This window comes from Heterocephalus glaber, unplaced genomic scaffold, assembly GCF_053883595.1.
Source record: "Heterocephalus glaber isolate CG9 unplaced genomic scaffold, H.glaber_assembly_v1.0 deba00001788, whole genome shotgun sequence".
NCBI lineage: Eukaryota > Metazoa > Chordata > Mammalia > Rodentia > Bathyergidae > Heterocephalus > Heterocephalus glaber.
Window position 1 is genome coordinate 2980350 of NW_028258471.1, and position 13366 is coordinate 2993715.

General features: G+C 38.4%; 1 protein-coding gene across 13 annotated transcripts in view; it reads right to left on the minus strand.

Moving 5' to 3' along the window:
• Positions 1–13366, minus strand: part of Bdp1 (BDP1 general transcription factor IIIB subunit) — a 112695-nt gene that overhangs the window by 41909 nt on the left and 57420 nt on the right. For 12 of the 13 annotated variants that reach the window (XM_021250701.2, XM_021250697.2, XM_021250699.2 and 9 more), the window contains 6 exons: positions 11736–12780; positions 9130–9314; positions 7946–8168; positions 5053–5228; positions 4217–4427; positions 2644–2783 (listed from right to left, as the gene is read on the minus strand). In XM_021250701.2, coding sequence (XP_021106360.1) covers positions 2644–2783; positions 4217–4427; positions 5053–5228; positions 7946–8168; positions 9130–9314; positions 11736–12780 — 1980 coding nt within the window. The remainder of the gene's footprint in view (positions 1–2643; positions 2784–4216; positions 4428–5052; positions 5229–7945; positions 8169–9129; positions 9315–11735; positions 12781–13366) is intronic. The other variant, XM_087203182.1, reaches the window with a different exon arrangement.

Consider the following 13366-nt stretch of genomic DNA (forward strand, 5'->3'; position numbering starts at 1 on the left):
TGGGAAAACAAGTTATCCTGAACTGAAGTATGAGCTGTCAAGTGTGATTCCGCAGAGATATTTTGAGTAAAACACATACTTAGACCCAATGTGCTAGGAGGTCAAAAAAAAAAAAAGACAAGCCGGGGATTTAAAAAGCTCAGTGGTTTTGCCGCCTGCTGCACAAGTGCAAGGACCAGAGTCCAATCCCTGGTACCAAAAAAAAAAGACAACAAATGTTGGACATAAAGTTAAGCTAATTTTAAAACTAGACGAGATAGCTCAGTCACAACAAAGCTAACAGAATAAACTTTAAGATCTAGAAATAGTTAAGGGGTGGGGGAGTGCTGAATTTCCATACAGGAAGTTTAATAGAATTCTCTCTCAAAAAAAGAACTCTCAGGGCTGGGGATTTAGCTCAGTGGTTTCGGTGCCTGCTATGCAAGTGCAAGGACCGGAGTTCGATCCCCGGTACCAAAAAAAAAAAACACAACAACTCTCTCATTAAAAAATACAAAGGCTGGGCTGGGGATTTAGCTCAGTGGTTCTGCTGCCTGCCTTGCAAACGAAAGGACCCGAATTCGATCCCCAGTACCAAAAAAAAAAAAAAAACGCTATGTGTTTAACAATTTGAAACATGAAAAGCTTCATTCAGGAAATACTGCTTATACACTATGGGAATTTGCTACTTGAAAGTCACAAATGTCTGAAAGCTTAAGTTTAACACTAAATTGATGCTGTAACCTTGAGTAAGTCATTTAAATCGTCCAGGACAACTGTAACAGAGACAAAAGGCCAGATTCCCTACAGAACCCTCTAACAGTCTCCCCTTCTCCGCCCTCGGCCTTCAGCTCTTACTCATTCCTAATCCTCCTTTCACTCCCAAGGCCAGCCTCTGTGAGGCTTCTTATATGCACCACATGCTTCCCAAGTTTCCACATGGCTCCTTCCCTTCCTTAGATGTCCCTGTGACTTGCCCCTCACTTCTCTTTGGTCTTCTCTCCAGCAGTGCTCCCTCCTGCTCACATTATTTTTCTCTAATTTATTACTTATTTACTCAGCTTATTTTTCTTGCTTATAACGTGTATTCCCAATTCAAATATAACATTCATAATGACAGGAATTTCTGATTTGTGAGTCCTATGTTACCAGCACTGAGAACAATGCCCACCACACAGGGGGTAACAATGTTTGTGGAATGAATGAATGAATAAGGTTCTTTTCAATAGCATTATAGAATTGCTCAATTCTATAATTTTTCAACTCTATAATTTGGTCTGTAAAACCAAAAGAGGATTAAATTATACTCAGAAAAAAAATTCACAATTAGTACTTAGGAGTAGCCAGTCAGGTATGGTGTCACACAATGGTAATCCCAGCACTATGGGCAGCTGAGGCAGGAAGATCACAAGTTCTAGCCCATCCTGGGCAACTTAGTAAGATCCTGTCTCAACATAAAATAAAAAAGGCTGAGACGTACCTCAGTAGTATAGCAACCCTGGGTTTGATTCCCAGTATCACAAAAAAGAAAAGCAGAAAGTATTCTACAAAGATACAAAGATAATACAGCAAATTAAATGAGTCAAGAACTATATCCAGTAAAAGCCAGGTGTGGTGGCACATGCCTATAATTCTAGCACTTGGGGTAGGCTAAGGCAGGAGGTTTGCCCCAGGTTTAAGGCCAGTCTGGGTTGCATAGTGAGTTCAAGGCCACTTTGAATTACATAGCAAGACTCTGTCTTACAAAAAAAAAATTATATCCACAAAGAAAATGTATTTTTACTATAGAGCCAATACATCCTGCTTTAATATCAATAATTAAGCAGATTACAATAAATAAAAGCATTAATGCAAAAATTTCTTTCTACTAGCACGTTGTTTAAAAGATAGCATTCTTACCATTTGGCTTGGATGTACAGTATATAGTAAGTACTTCACAGCACATCCTATTCATAAATTTTAGTCAGTAGGTTCTATATTTCTAAAGATAGAAAGAATTTAAATTTTACCTTTAATACCAAAAATAAGAATGCTTGACAAAATTTCAGAAAAATTACAAATTAAGAGAACATCAAGCTGGGCATGGTGGTACACACCTGTAACACCAGCATTCTGAGAAGCTGAGGCAGGAGGATCACAATTTAAAGCCCAGCCTAGGCAAGTCTGCAACTTAGGGAGATCTTGTTTTAAGTAAGAAATTAACAAAGGGCTTGGGGATGTAGCACAGTGCTAAGGCCTAGGTTCAATCCCCAGTAGCACAAAAAAAGGGAGACAAAGAGGAAGAGAGAGGGAGAAGGAAAAAGAGAGGCATACACAGACAGAGACAAAGAGAATCAGGCATGCAAGTCTTACAGTAATTGGAGTAGACTGAAAATTAGTTCTGGCAGGCCTGGTGGGCCACATCTGTAATCCCAGCACTGGCAAGGATGAAGCAGGAGGACAACAGAAAGTCTGAGGCCAGCCTGGGCTACACAGTGAGTTCAAGGCCAGCTATAATATACACTGCCTCAAAAAAAAAAAAAAAAAAACCCTAACAAGTAACTAATTATTATTTCATCCTTTCATAAAATTTTAAGGATGTGAAGTTTTTATAAAATCAATTATGCAAAAATCTATCATTATTTTTGAAACGTTTCATGCTTTTCTCATTAAAAGCAAACTCACCTCATCTTTGCATCGGATGTATTTTTTTTGTTAACGTGTAGATTTCCTACAAGAACCTCGTGACTCTGATTTTCATCCATATTGCATTCTGAAACTCTGGAGGATACGACTTCAATTTCAGTTTCAATTTGAGAATTTGACTAAAACGACAAAAATCACATTATGACTTTTTTTAAAAAAAGCAAAACATACCTCCTAAAATATTTCAATCACTAAAAGGGTATTTATATTTAGCTTTTGTTTTCTGGTGCTGAAGGCTGAACCTCAGGCAGGCCTTACACATGCTAGACATGTGTTTAAGCACTGAAGTATATCCCCAGCCCAGATAGTTTATTAAAATTAAGATTCAGCGTGTATGGTGGCTCATGCCTGTAATCCCAGCACTTGCGAGGCTGAGGCAGGATGATCACCTGAGTTCAAGGCCAGCCTGAGCTATATAGTCAGTTCAAGGCTATCCTGGAACACAGTGAGATCTTGTCTCAAAAAAAAAAAAAAAAAGAAAATTAAAAATAAAATTAAGATTCAAACAAGGGCTAAGAGCAGTGGTGCAGCCTGTAATCATAGCTACTGGAGAAGCTAAGAGGATCATCAATTCAAGGTCACCCTGGACAACTTCCAAACAATAAATAGATAGATAGATAGATTCAAACTAGGAAATTCAAGTCAGGTCCCTGGTGGTCTAGTGGCTAGGATTCAAACTAGGAAATTCAAACTAGGAATTGCCTAGTTCAGAGTTGCGATGATTATCACAGTAATATGTTTATATAATGTTTTAAAAGTTACAACAAGAGCTTTCTGTTGTAAAACCAAAAATTTTAAAAGTCTGGGCTCTACGATAAAGAAATCATCTAGTATATAAATAAAAATAAATAAATAAATAAATAAACAAACAATACTGGGTGTGGTGATGCACACATGTAATCTCGGTATTCAGGAGGCAAAGGAAGAAGGATGCTGCAGGTTCAAAGCCAATATGGGCTACCAAATGAGTTCAAGGCCAGCCTGAACTACATAGCAAGACCTTGTCTCAAAAAACAAACAAGATACTACATTCAATCTCTTTCGACACAAAACAAAAAAGATACAAAGGGTTTTTAGTGGTTATCTCAGGGTAGTGAGATTTGGATCATTTACTGTATTCTTTTGTACTGATAAATGTTTCATAATGAATAATGTCACTAGTAGAAAAAATTTCTCTTTTCACTTAAAAAAAAAAAATCGAAGGCTCTTTTTCTTTCTCTTTGCACTCAAGTCCATTTTCCCTTTACCTTCTTTCTCTGTGTTCCTGCTACCAACCCCTTCAATAAATGTAGCCACTTGCTACATACTATAAGGTAGAAAAAAAATCCAGGGCTGGGATGTATTTCAGTGGTAAGGCACTTAGCTAGCATGCACAAGGACTTAGGTTCAATCCCTAATACCACAAAAAATAGTAAGTCTGAAACAAAATTGGAATAACTATGTATTCCTCAGGAGAAGAATGTTAGATTACACTATTCTAAATCAAGTCCAAGCCATCACTTGCTATTTTATTATGCACTAAAATGTTCAATTTAGTTACACAATAACTCACCACTATCAGGGATTTCTTGTTAGTTTCATCTTTTTGTAGCACTGTTCTTTCATTTTTATTCATTCCTTTGGCTTCACCCTTTTCTACTACTTGCCTATGTCTAGCATTTTTTACATTTGGTTTGGGCCTCTGAAGTCGGGCCCTCATTGGTAGAACCATTTGGGTAACAGTTTCTTTCATTTCTTGTTGGAAAGTATTTACCTTCTGAATCCTAGAAAAGGGGACAGAAAGAAAGACAAAGAGTCTGACTGTAAAATGTTGAAAATTACTGCAAAAAAATACAATCTGAATCTTCTCTATGAAAATATTTTTTCTTACCATAGTAAACTTATACAACATATCTAGAATAGCCAAATTTATAAATAGAACGGTGGTTATGAGGAACTAGAACAGGATAATGAGAACTAAGGTTTAGGGGGAACAGGAGTTTCAGTTCGTGAAAATAAAAAAGTTCTGGAGATGGACAGTGGTGATGACCACACAATGTGAATATACTTAATGCCACCAAGCAGTATGTGTAAAAATGGTTGAAATGATAAATTGTGTTGTATACATTTTACAAATATTTTAAAAGGTAAGGATTTATAATATATGTAAATATACTATTAAGTGAACTGCTTTGTATAAAATCTTTAGTAGCTAATTAACAGCCAGCAGGAAGCTTTAAAGTTTTGAATTCCATCTGATTTTCTATTTCAGGTGGTCTGCCATATCAATAAAAATAAACCAAGTATTCTTTATAGTCACTTTGAAATACATTAACACATTTTAATAAAAATAAATATCTAAATGAAATGTCTCTCTTATTTTAGATTTAAGTAAATATCACTGTTTACACCATGGGAACAGCTAAGTCATTTTCCTGGGTCTGCACTGACTGAGAATGCTCTGCAGGTTCACAAGCACTCGGCGCTGGGTCCTTTTCAGTTTGTATACATGGTAATATCACAGTCTCCTCTTTCTTGGGGCCTGATTTATCTTTTTCTCTTGATACCAATATGGAAGTCACATCCTAGAAAGCAGAAACAGAAAATTTTTACCCAGGGTTGGTAAAAGTATAGGCAAATTAAAACTCTCATATACTATTAGAATAAATTAATATAGTCATTGTAGAAGGCAACAGTAATTTATCAAAATTTTTAATAAAATTAAGAAGTACCTAAAGTACATGTACAAAAATATTTATTATAGCAATCCAATACCCTCCTCCAAAGCTGGAATGTAGCTAAGTGGTAGAATATTTGCCTAAATGCCAAAATAAGAAAGCACTACTAAATAAGTAGCACTATTAAATAAGTATTTTTTAAAAGAGGCAACCCCTCCAAAGAAAAGGTAAATGTTTTATTGTTTATACCCTAGAAATAAGACTAATCTGTGACCAGGAGATTAAACAACTAAACTTTAATTTCTTTAAAACACCAATTAAAAGATAAATTGCTGTGCACTGATTCTAAACAGGTAAAATATGGAAACAGCCCAATTGTTCATCAGCTGGAGACTGGATAATGAAGATGTGGTTTTTTTATAAAATAGAATACTACTCAGCCATAAAAAAAGAGAAACTACAGACATTTATAGCTAAGTGGATGCACATTGAGGCGATACTCTCAAGTGAAATAAATAGGACAGACGTGTAACTACCGAATAGTTTCTCTGATGTGAAAAACTAAAAGTGTAAATAAGGATTAAAATGTATAATTGAGGGCCAGAGATTTAGCTCAGTGGTTCTGGTGCCTGCCTCAAAAGCACAAGGTCCCGAGTTCGATCCCCGGTACCAAAAAAAAAAAAAAAAAAAAAGTATAATTGATATTGTGAAATAGGAAGAAAAGGTCTAAAGGAATAGGGGAAGTGGGAGGGGTAGAGGAAAGGAAAGAAGGGAAAAGAAAAAATATGAGAAAAGGAAAAACATGGAAACAAAGTCTTTGTAAATAGGGAAGGGTGGAGGGGGTGAAGGGAGGGCAGGGGAATGGGGAAAAAATAAGAACCAAGATACATCATGTAAAGGCACAAGATCCCAATGATGAATGTAACTGTATTGTATACCTAAAATGTACCAATAACCTTAATGGGGGAAAAAAAAACAGGTACAGTATTTTCAGGCCAGTGATGTAGCTCAGTAGTGCAGTGCCTGCCTGGCAAGCACAAGGCCCTGAGTTCAATCCCCAGTACCAAAAAAAAAAAAAAAAAAAGAACTAAGCAATTCTAAGATGCCAAATTACAATTATAATTCTTTTTGTTGTTGTCTTTCCTTGATTTGTTGGTTGTTTTAAATTTTTTTTTGTACCGGGGATCGAACTCGTGTCATTGCACTTGCGCAGCAGGCAGAGAAACCACTGAGCTATATCCCGGCCCGGCCCTTGATTTGTTGAAGATGGGGTCTTATTAAGTTTCTCAAGCTGGCCTCAAACTCTGGTTCCTCCCATTATAGTCTCCCAAATGCTGGGAAAACAGGCATGTGCCACAACCCCAGGTAAGAATTTTAATTCTAAAATGTACTTTATGTGTGTAAAATATTCAATTTATGAGTGTTATTCATTTCAAAGCTTTTGATGCTATATCAAACAATCTTAATCTATCATGAGCTAAATTTAAAAGTAAATAAAAGCCGAGTATGGTAGGGCACACCTGTAATCCCAGCACTTAGGAGGCTGAAGCAGGAGGACCACCGTGCGTTCAAGACCAGCCTGAACTACACAGAGGCCCTGTCTCAAAAAACAAAACAAAACAAAAAGTAAACAAAATACCAAATTTAACTATCAAGCTTTTTTTTTTTGGTACTGGGGATCGAACTTAGGACCCTGTGCTTTCCAGGCAGGCAGTAGCACCACTGAGCTAAATCCCCCGCCCTTCTATCAAGCTTTTAACATCTCATCTTCATAGCAAGGTAAAATAAAGGACTGTGGTTCCCATTTGTCCTCTACAGAAACTTGCATTATTTGGTTATGGTCACAAAGGCTGAACCTCAGTTAGAGCCGAGGCCTCCTGGACACCTCCTCATGTCACACCTGGCCCTTATCAGATACTGCTGAAGGACCCTACTTAGCAAAACAGACTCCATATTGCTGCTTGACCCACCTGTCTGCCCTTTAGATGAACTCAGAAGGAGGAAGCTTAAGAAACCTCCTCCCCTTAGAAAGTCTCTTTAGAAACAACAATTAATCAACTATTGTTTTACAAATGTTCTCATGGCAAGATGTTCCACTTCTGTACCTTTCTCTTGCTTTGCTAGTTCTATCCCATAAGGGGGCCTAGAAACTGTTGACCTCAAAGGTGTATAAAATATGTTTGTCAGCCAGTTGTGGTGGCACACGCCTGTAATCCCAGCACTCGGGAGGCTGAGGCAGGAGGATCACTATGAGTTCGAGGCCAGCCTGGGTTATATAGTGAGTTCAGGGCCAGCCTGAACTACAAAGGGAGACCCTGCCTCGAAAAACCAAAAAAAAATTAAAAAAATAAAACATGTTTGTCTCCCCCTAGTCGGGGCTCAAGTCTGATGTTCAGCTCGGTCCCAGCTGGTAATAAACTCCTGTGTGGATTTAATATCGGTCTCTGGTTGGTTCTTTCTCGCTGGGTCTAACACTGTAGCTTCTTCCACAGACTACGTGGAACAGTGAGGCACATTAGGCATGAGAACAGTATCACACTATCAGAAATTATACCAAGAATTTTGTGAAAGTTTAATGACCACAGTAACCAATGCCCCCCCAAGCCTTCATCTTAATCACTCACAGGTTGTAAAGGAAGAGTATTAGCTTGTTCTCTGTCTTGTTGAATCTCAATGGTTTCCATGTGATTTGTTTCCAACTTCTTCTCAGGTACATATTTTTCTGCTTCTGTAGTCACTTTCTTTGAAGTTGCTCTTGCTAAGTTTGGTTTTGGTCTTTTGAATCGACTTCTCACAAAAGGTGCTGGTTTCACTTCAAGTGGCTTCTGTTCTTGAGGAAGAGATTGGCTTTTGGAACAAGGATTATCAAACTTTTAGAATGGACTGAAGGGGCAACAGGAGTGGAGTCTTAGGATAACCTTAGAGACTAACAGTAAATATTTACTCCTAATTTTTTTTCTTTTTCATTTTTTTTAGACAGGGTCTCACTGTGTAGTCCAGGCTAGCCTTGAACCCACTATGTAACCCAGGCTGGCCTTGACTATGAAGCAATCCTCCTGCCTCAGCCTCCCAAGTGCTGGATTATAGGCATGCACCACTACACCCAGCAATCCTAATTCTTCACAGGAAAAGAAATGAAACTGTTTGATAGACCCTGAAACATGAGGGTACAGCTGAGGTATGCACCTCAGGAACCACATCATCTTTCACAGAGCAAACAATGGTTGTCAAGCCCATGTTGACTCAGGAGTGTGTACTACACACAGCTTTATATGTGTGTCATTCAGAACAGTTTCAATCCTCTACTACCTGAAAGTCTCAAACACTCTCTTGTATATCTTATGCCTTGAAATCTCACTTAGTATAACATGACATCAAATACAACTTTCTTTTTTTTCTTAATGGTGGCAATGTTTCACACTTGCTGAAGGCAGGGAAAAAAATCTAGAAGGGTAGGGGAAGAAAGGATTCTGCAGAGTGAGTTTGGGCCAAGGAAAAAATAATACACCCTACACCATAGGGTAGGCTACTGTGAACAGGCACAACAGCAAATACAGCTTCTGTGGTTTTTCTTTAAAAGCACAGAACTCCAAGGCATGGTGGTGCATGCCTGTAATCCCAACACTCTGGGAGGCTGAGGCAAGAGCCTGAGCAACTTAGCAACTTAGCGACTTAGTGACACCCTGTCTGAAAATGAAAAATAGAAAGGGATGTGGGTGTAGTTTAGCGTGAAGGCCTTGCATTCAATCCCAAGTACCTCAGAGAAGAAAAAAAAAAAAAAAAAGCACACAGACCTATATACTTATACCTTAAATTAGTATCTGAAAAGTGCTCGGAAACATCTGGAGGTTGTATCCCCTGGTCTTCTGTTTTATAAAATTCAGATATCTGTGAAGCAGGCTTTGAACAACTTAAGTGATCTGACAGTTCTTTTTCAGAATTATTTTCTTCTATAGATGTAGGCACCACCGGCTGTACCTCACTGACAATATTCTGGAGAAATAGTGACAGTAAACCAGCATATACGGAAGATTCCATAAGCATTTCACACATTTCAAACAGAAGCTTACTGTTCTATACACGTTCTCTAAACATTTAGAAGTTTGTTTCTTAATTTTTAAATAAAATCTGGGCCAGGTGTGATGCTACATGCCTGGAATCCTTGCACTCACAATGCTGAGGTAGGATTATATTGAGTTCAAAGCTAGCCAAGGCTACAAACTGTTTTTAAGCACAGCTTGGATATACAGCAATACCTTGTCTCCAAAAACAAACAAACCAATAAAATTCAACTTAATACACAACTGTTAAGACCCAGAATTCACAAATCTTCCTTTTATATTGTATATCATGATTTTTCCAAACCATAAATGCCATTGCCTACCAAAAAAAGTTAGAAAAATAGTCCATGAAAATATTACAAGAGAATAAACTTTAAAAGAGGCAACTTTTAAGCACGAGATTTTTTTGTTTTATTTTGTTTTTGTTTGGCTGACTTTAGGCCTTGAACTTGGTACACAGTCCAGGCTCTGCATGGACTTGTGATTCTTCTGCCTCAGCCTCTGAGTGCTGAGATTACACAAGTGCCCCACCATGCTTGGTAAAAAGGCAATTTTTTTTTTTTTTTGGTGAGACAGAGTCTTACTATATAGTCCAGGCTGGCCTTGAAATCACTATGTAGCCAAGGCTAGCCTTGTGGCTAGCCTCCTGCCTCAGCCTCTCAAGTGCTGGGATTGCATGTATGTACCACCACACTCAACACAAAAGCAATTTTTAAAAGTGAAGAAAGTGTGTCAGAGCAGGAAATAAAGAGAAAAACATATACCTAAAAGAAATGATTCCAGTATTATGTTCATACTAAGGTCAGTAAAAATTCAGTTCAATTTTCTATACTCCTTTTATTTAAAAGAGTAACTTCAAACTTCTATTAAAAATAGTAGCTTTTGGGCCGGAGATTTAGCTCAGTGGTGCCGCCACCTACCTCACAAGTGCAAGGTCCCAAGTTTGATCCCCGGTACCAAAAACAAATAGTAGCTTTTCAGCCAGGAATGGTGGCACACATCTGTCATCCTAACATTCCAGATGGCTGAGGCAGGAGGACTGCAAGTTTGAGCCCAGTCTTGGCAATTTTGTGACTTGGCAAAACCCTGTCTCAAAAAATTTTTTAAGACTGGGAATTGGGCTGGGGATTTAGCTCAGAGGTTTCGCCACCTGCTGCACAAGCGCAAGGACCCGAGTTCAATCCCTGGTACCAAAAAAAAAAAAAAAAGGCTGGGAATGTAGCTCAATGTGAAGACACCAGTACTGGAGGAAAAAAATAAAATAGTAACCTTTCCACAATTAGAAAAATTTTGAAGTTACTCTTTAAAAAAGGATATACAGTTTCTTCCAGTTCCTAAACATAAAAATTTAGGGATGGAAAGACTTCTAGAGATTTTAAGCATTTTTGAACTTAAGGGCAATAACTATGGAATTATTGAATAGACATTTCTCAGATGAAGTACAGACAACAAATATAAAAAAATCCTCAATGTCACTAGTGATTTGGTAAATGCAAATTAAAACAACACTGAGATTCCATCTCACTCCAGAAAGAATGGCTGTCATCAAGAAATCAACCAATAACAAATGCTGGTGAGGCTGTGGGGAAAAAGAAACCCTTCTCCCTTTCTGGTGGGAGTGTATGGAAATCACTATTGACATTTCTCAAAAAACTAAAACTGGAAGTTTCATTTCACCCAGCTATTCCCTTTCTAGATGTCTTCCCCAAAAGAGTTAAAAGCATCGTGTATCACGGTGATATATGCACACCCATGTTTACAGCAGCACAATTTATAATAGCTAAATTTTGGAAACAGTCCATATCCCCATCAACAGGTAAATGGATAAAGAAAATGTGGTTTTTATATACAATGGAGTACTACTCTGCCATAAAGAAGGACAAATTTGAGTCATTTATAGGAAAATGGATGCACCTCGAGACCATAATCTTAAGTGAAATAAATCAAGACACCCAAATATCACAGTTTCTTTTGTATGAGAAACCCAAAGGGTAAATGAGGAGCATAATAGAGGAGTAGGTATTGGGACATGCTCAAATGGGAAGGGGAACAAAGGAGAGGGGAAAGGGAAGTGAAGGAAGCGAAAGGAAACAAAAATATAGAATGGAAGAATAAATAGGAAACAAAACTTTTGTAAATGGGGAGAAGAAGAAGGGTTGAAGGGAGGGGAGGGGAATGGGGGAATAAAAAGAATTAAAACACTTGTACAGGTACAAATTCCCTATGATGAATCAATGTATAACAAATATGTACTATTTTAAAAAAGATTAGAGAAGAAAATAATAATTATGGAAATATTTGGTTACTTCTGAGAAAGTGTTCACAATTTTTTAAAGGAGAGGAAAATACATACTTTCACATCCAGGGAAGGCACAATGCTGCAGTCAGCACTACTCTTCTGCATTACATCTGTCTCAATTTCTCTTGAGGTAGCAGGTTCTTCCAGGTTTTCTCTTGGAGAAATATCTATGTTTCCAGTTTTTTCCAAATCTGCCACCATTTCCTCAATAACACAAATCTGCTCAGCTTCTCTCTCCCTCAAGGAAATTTCTGTTTCAGTTTCTTTTAAATCTGCCTCTATTTCCTCAGTGACAATCGTCTTTCTTAATATTGTCTCCATCAGGGAAATGTCTTCTTTTCCAGTTTCTTTCAAGTCAATCTCCCTTTCCTCTAGAGTACTGACCCCCATTAGTACCTTCTCCCTTTGGGAAATTTCTCCTTCAATGTCTTTCAAATCTGTTTCCACTTCACCTATAGTTTTGAGCTCCTTTGGGACCTTTCCTGGGACAGGTATTTCTCTTCTTTCAGATTCTTCCAAATCTGTCCCTCTTTCCTCAGTAGGATCAATCATCTCTAGGGTCCTCTCTCCTGTGGGGTTCTCTCTTCGAGTTTCTTGCAAACCTGCTTCTGTTTCACCTATAGACTTGACCTCCCCTGGGTCATTTTCCTGTGGGAATATTTCTCTTCTGCTTTCCTTCCAATCTGTCTCTATTTCCCCAGTGGTATCAATCAATTCTGGTGTCTTCTCCCTAGGGGGACTCTCTGTCACAGTTGCTTTCAACCCTGTCTCCATTATCACAGTGACATCACTCATCTCTGCTATGTTCTCACTGGGAGAGGTGTCTCTTCTTCCAGTTTCTCTTAAATTTGACTTCATTTCCTTAGAAGTAGCAGTGATCACCACTGGTACCTTCTCCCCTGGTGAGGTGTCTGGTCTTATAAGCTCCCTCAAAGCTGCTGTCTCTCCCCCAGAGACAGGACTCTCCTCTGGTACCTCTTCCTTTGAAGGAATCTTTCTTCTTCTAATTCCTCTTACTATATTTGGCTTTGGTTTCTGAAATTGAGTTCTTAGAATGGGGACTTGTTTGAGTACATTTGCTTGACTATCCTCTTGAATGCTATTAAAAATGAAAGAAGACAAGTTCTAAATCAGACTGTCAGTTGAAAAGACGGTGGCTGAGAAATCACTATGAAAACACCAGTTTAAAACGTAAAAAAACTAAGGGGCTGAGAGTCCAGTTCAGTGGGTTCAATCCCTAGCAGGAAGGAGGCTCAGAGTAGGGGGAAGAGAAAAAGGAGAAGAAGAAAGATAGTAAGGAACTCAGGTTGGTTGGGCAAGCCTGTAATCCTCACTACTCAGGAGGCTAAGAAGTCAAGAAGATCTCAAGTTTGAGATCAGCCTAGGCACCTTAGAGACCCTGTCTCAAAATAAAATAAGCTGGGCGTGGTGGCACATGTTGTAGTCCTAGCACTGAGAAGGCTGAAGTAGAAGGACTGCTGCAGGTTAAGGCCACCCTGGGCTACAGAGTGAGTCCAAGGCCAGCCTGGACCACATAGCGAGACCCTGTCTCAAGAAACCAAAAATAAAATAAAATGGGTGAGGCTGCAGCTCAGTGGTAGAGTACTTGCCTACCAAGCACAAAGTCTTGGGTTCAATCTCTGGTACCAAAAAAACCAAAAAGGAAGCCCAGGAATCTCTGGGCA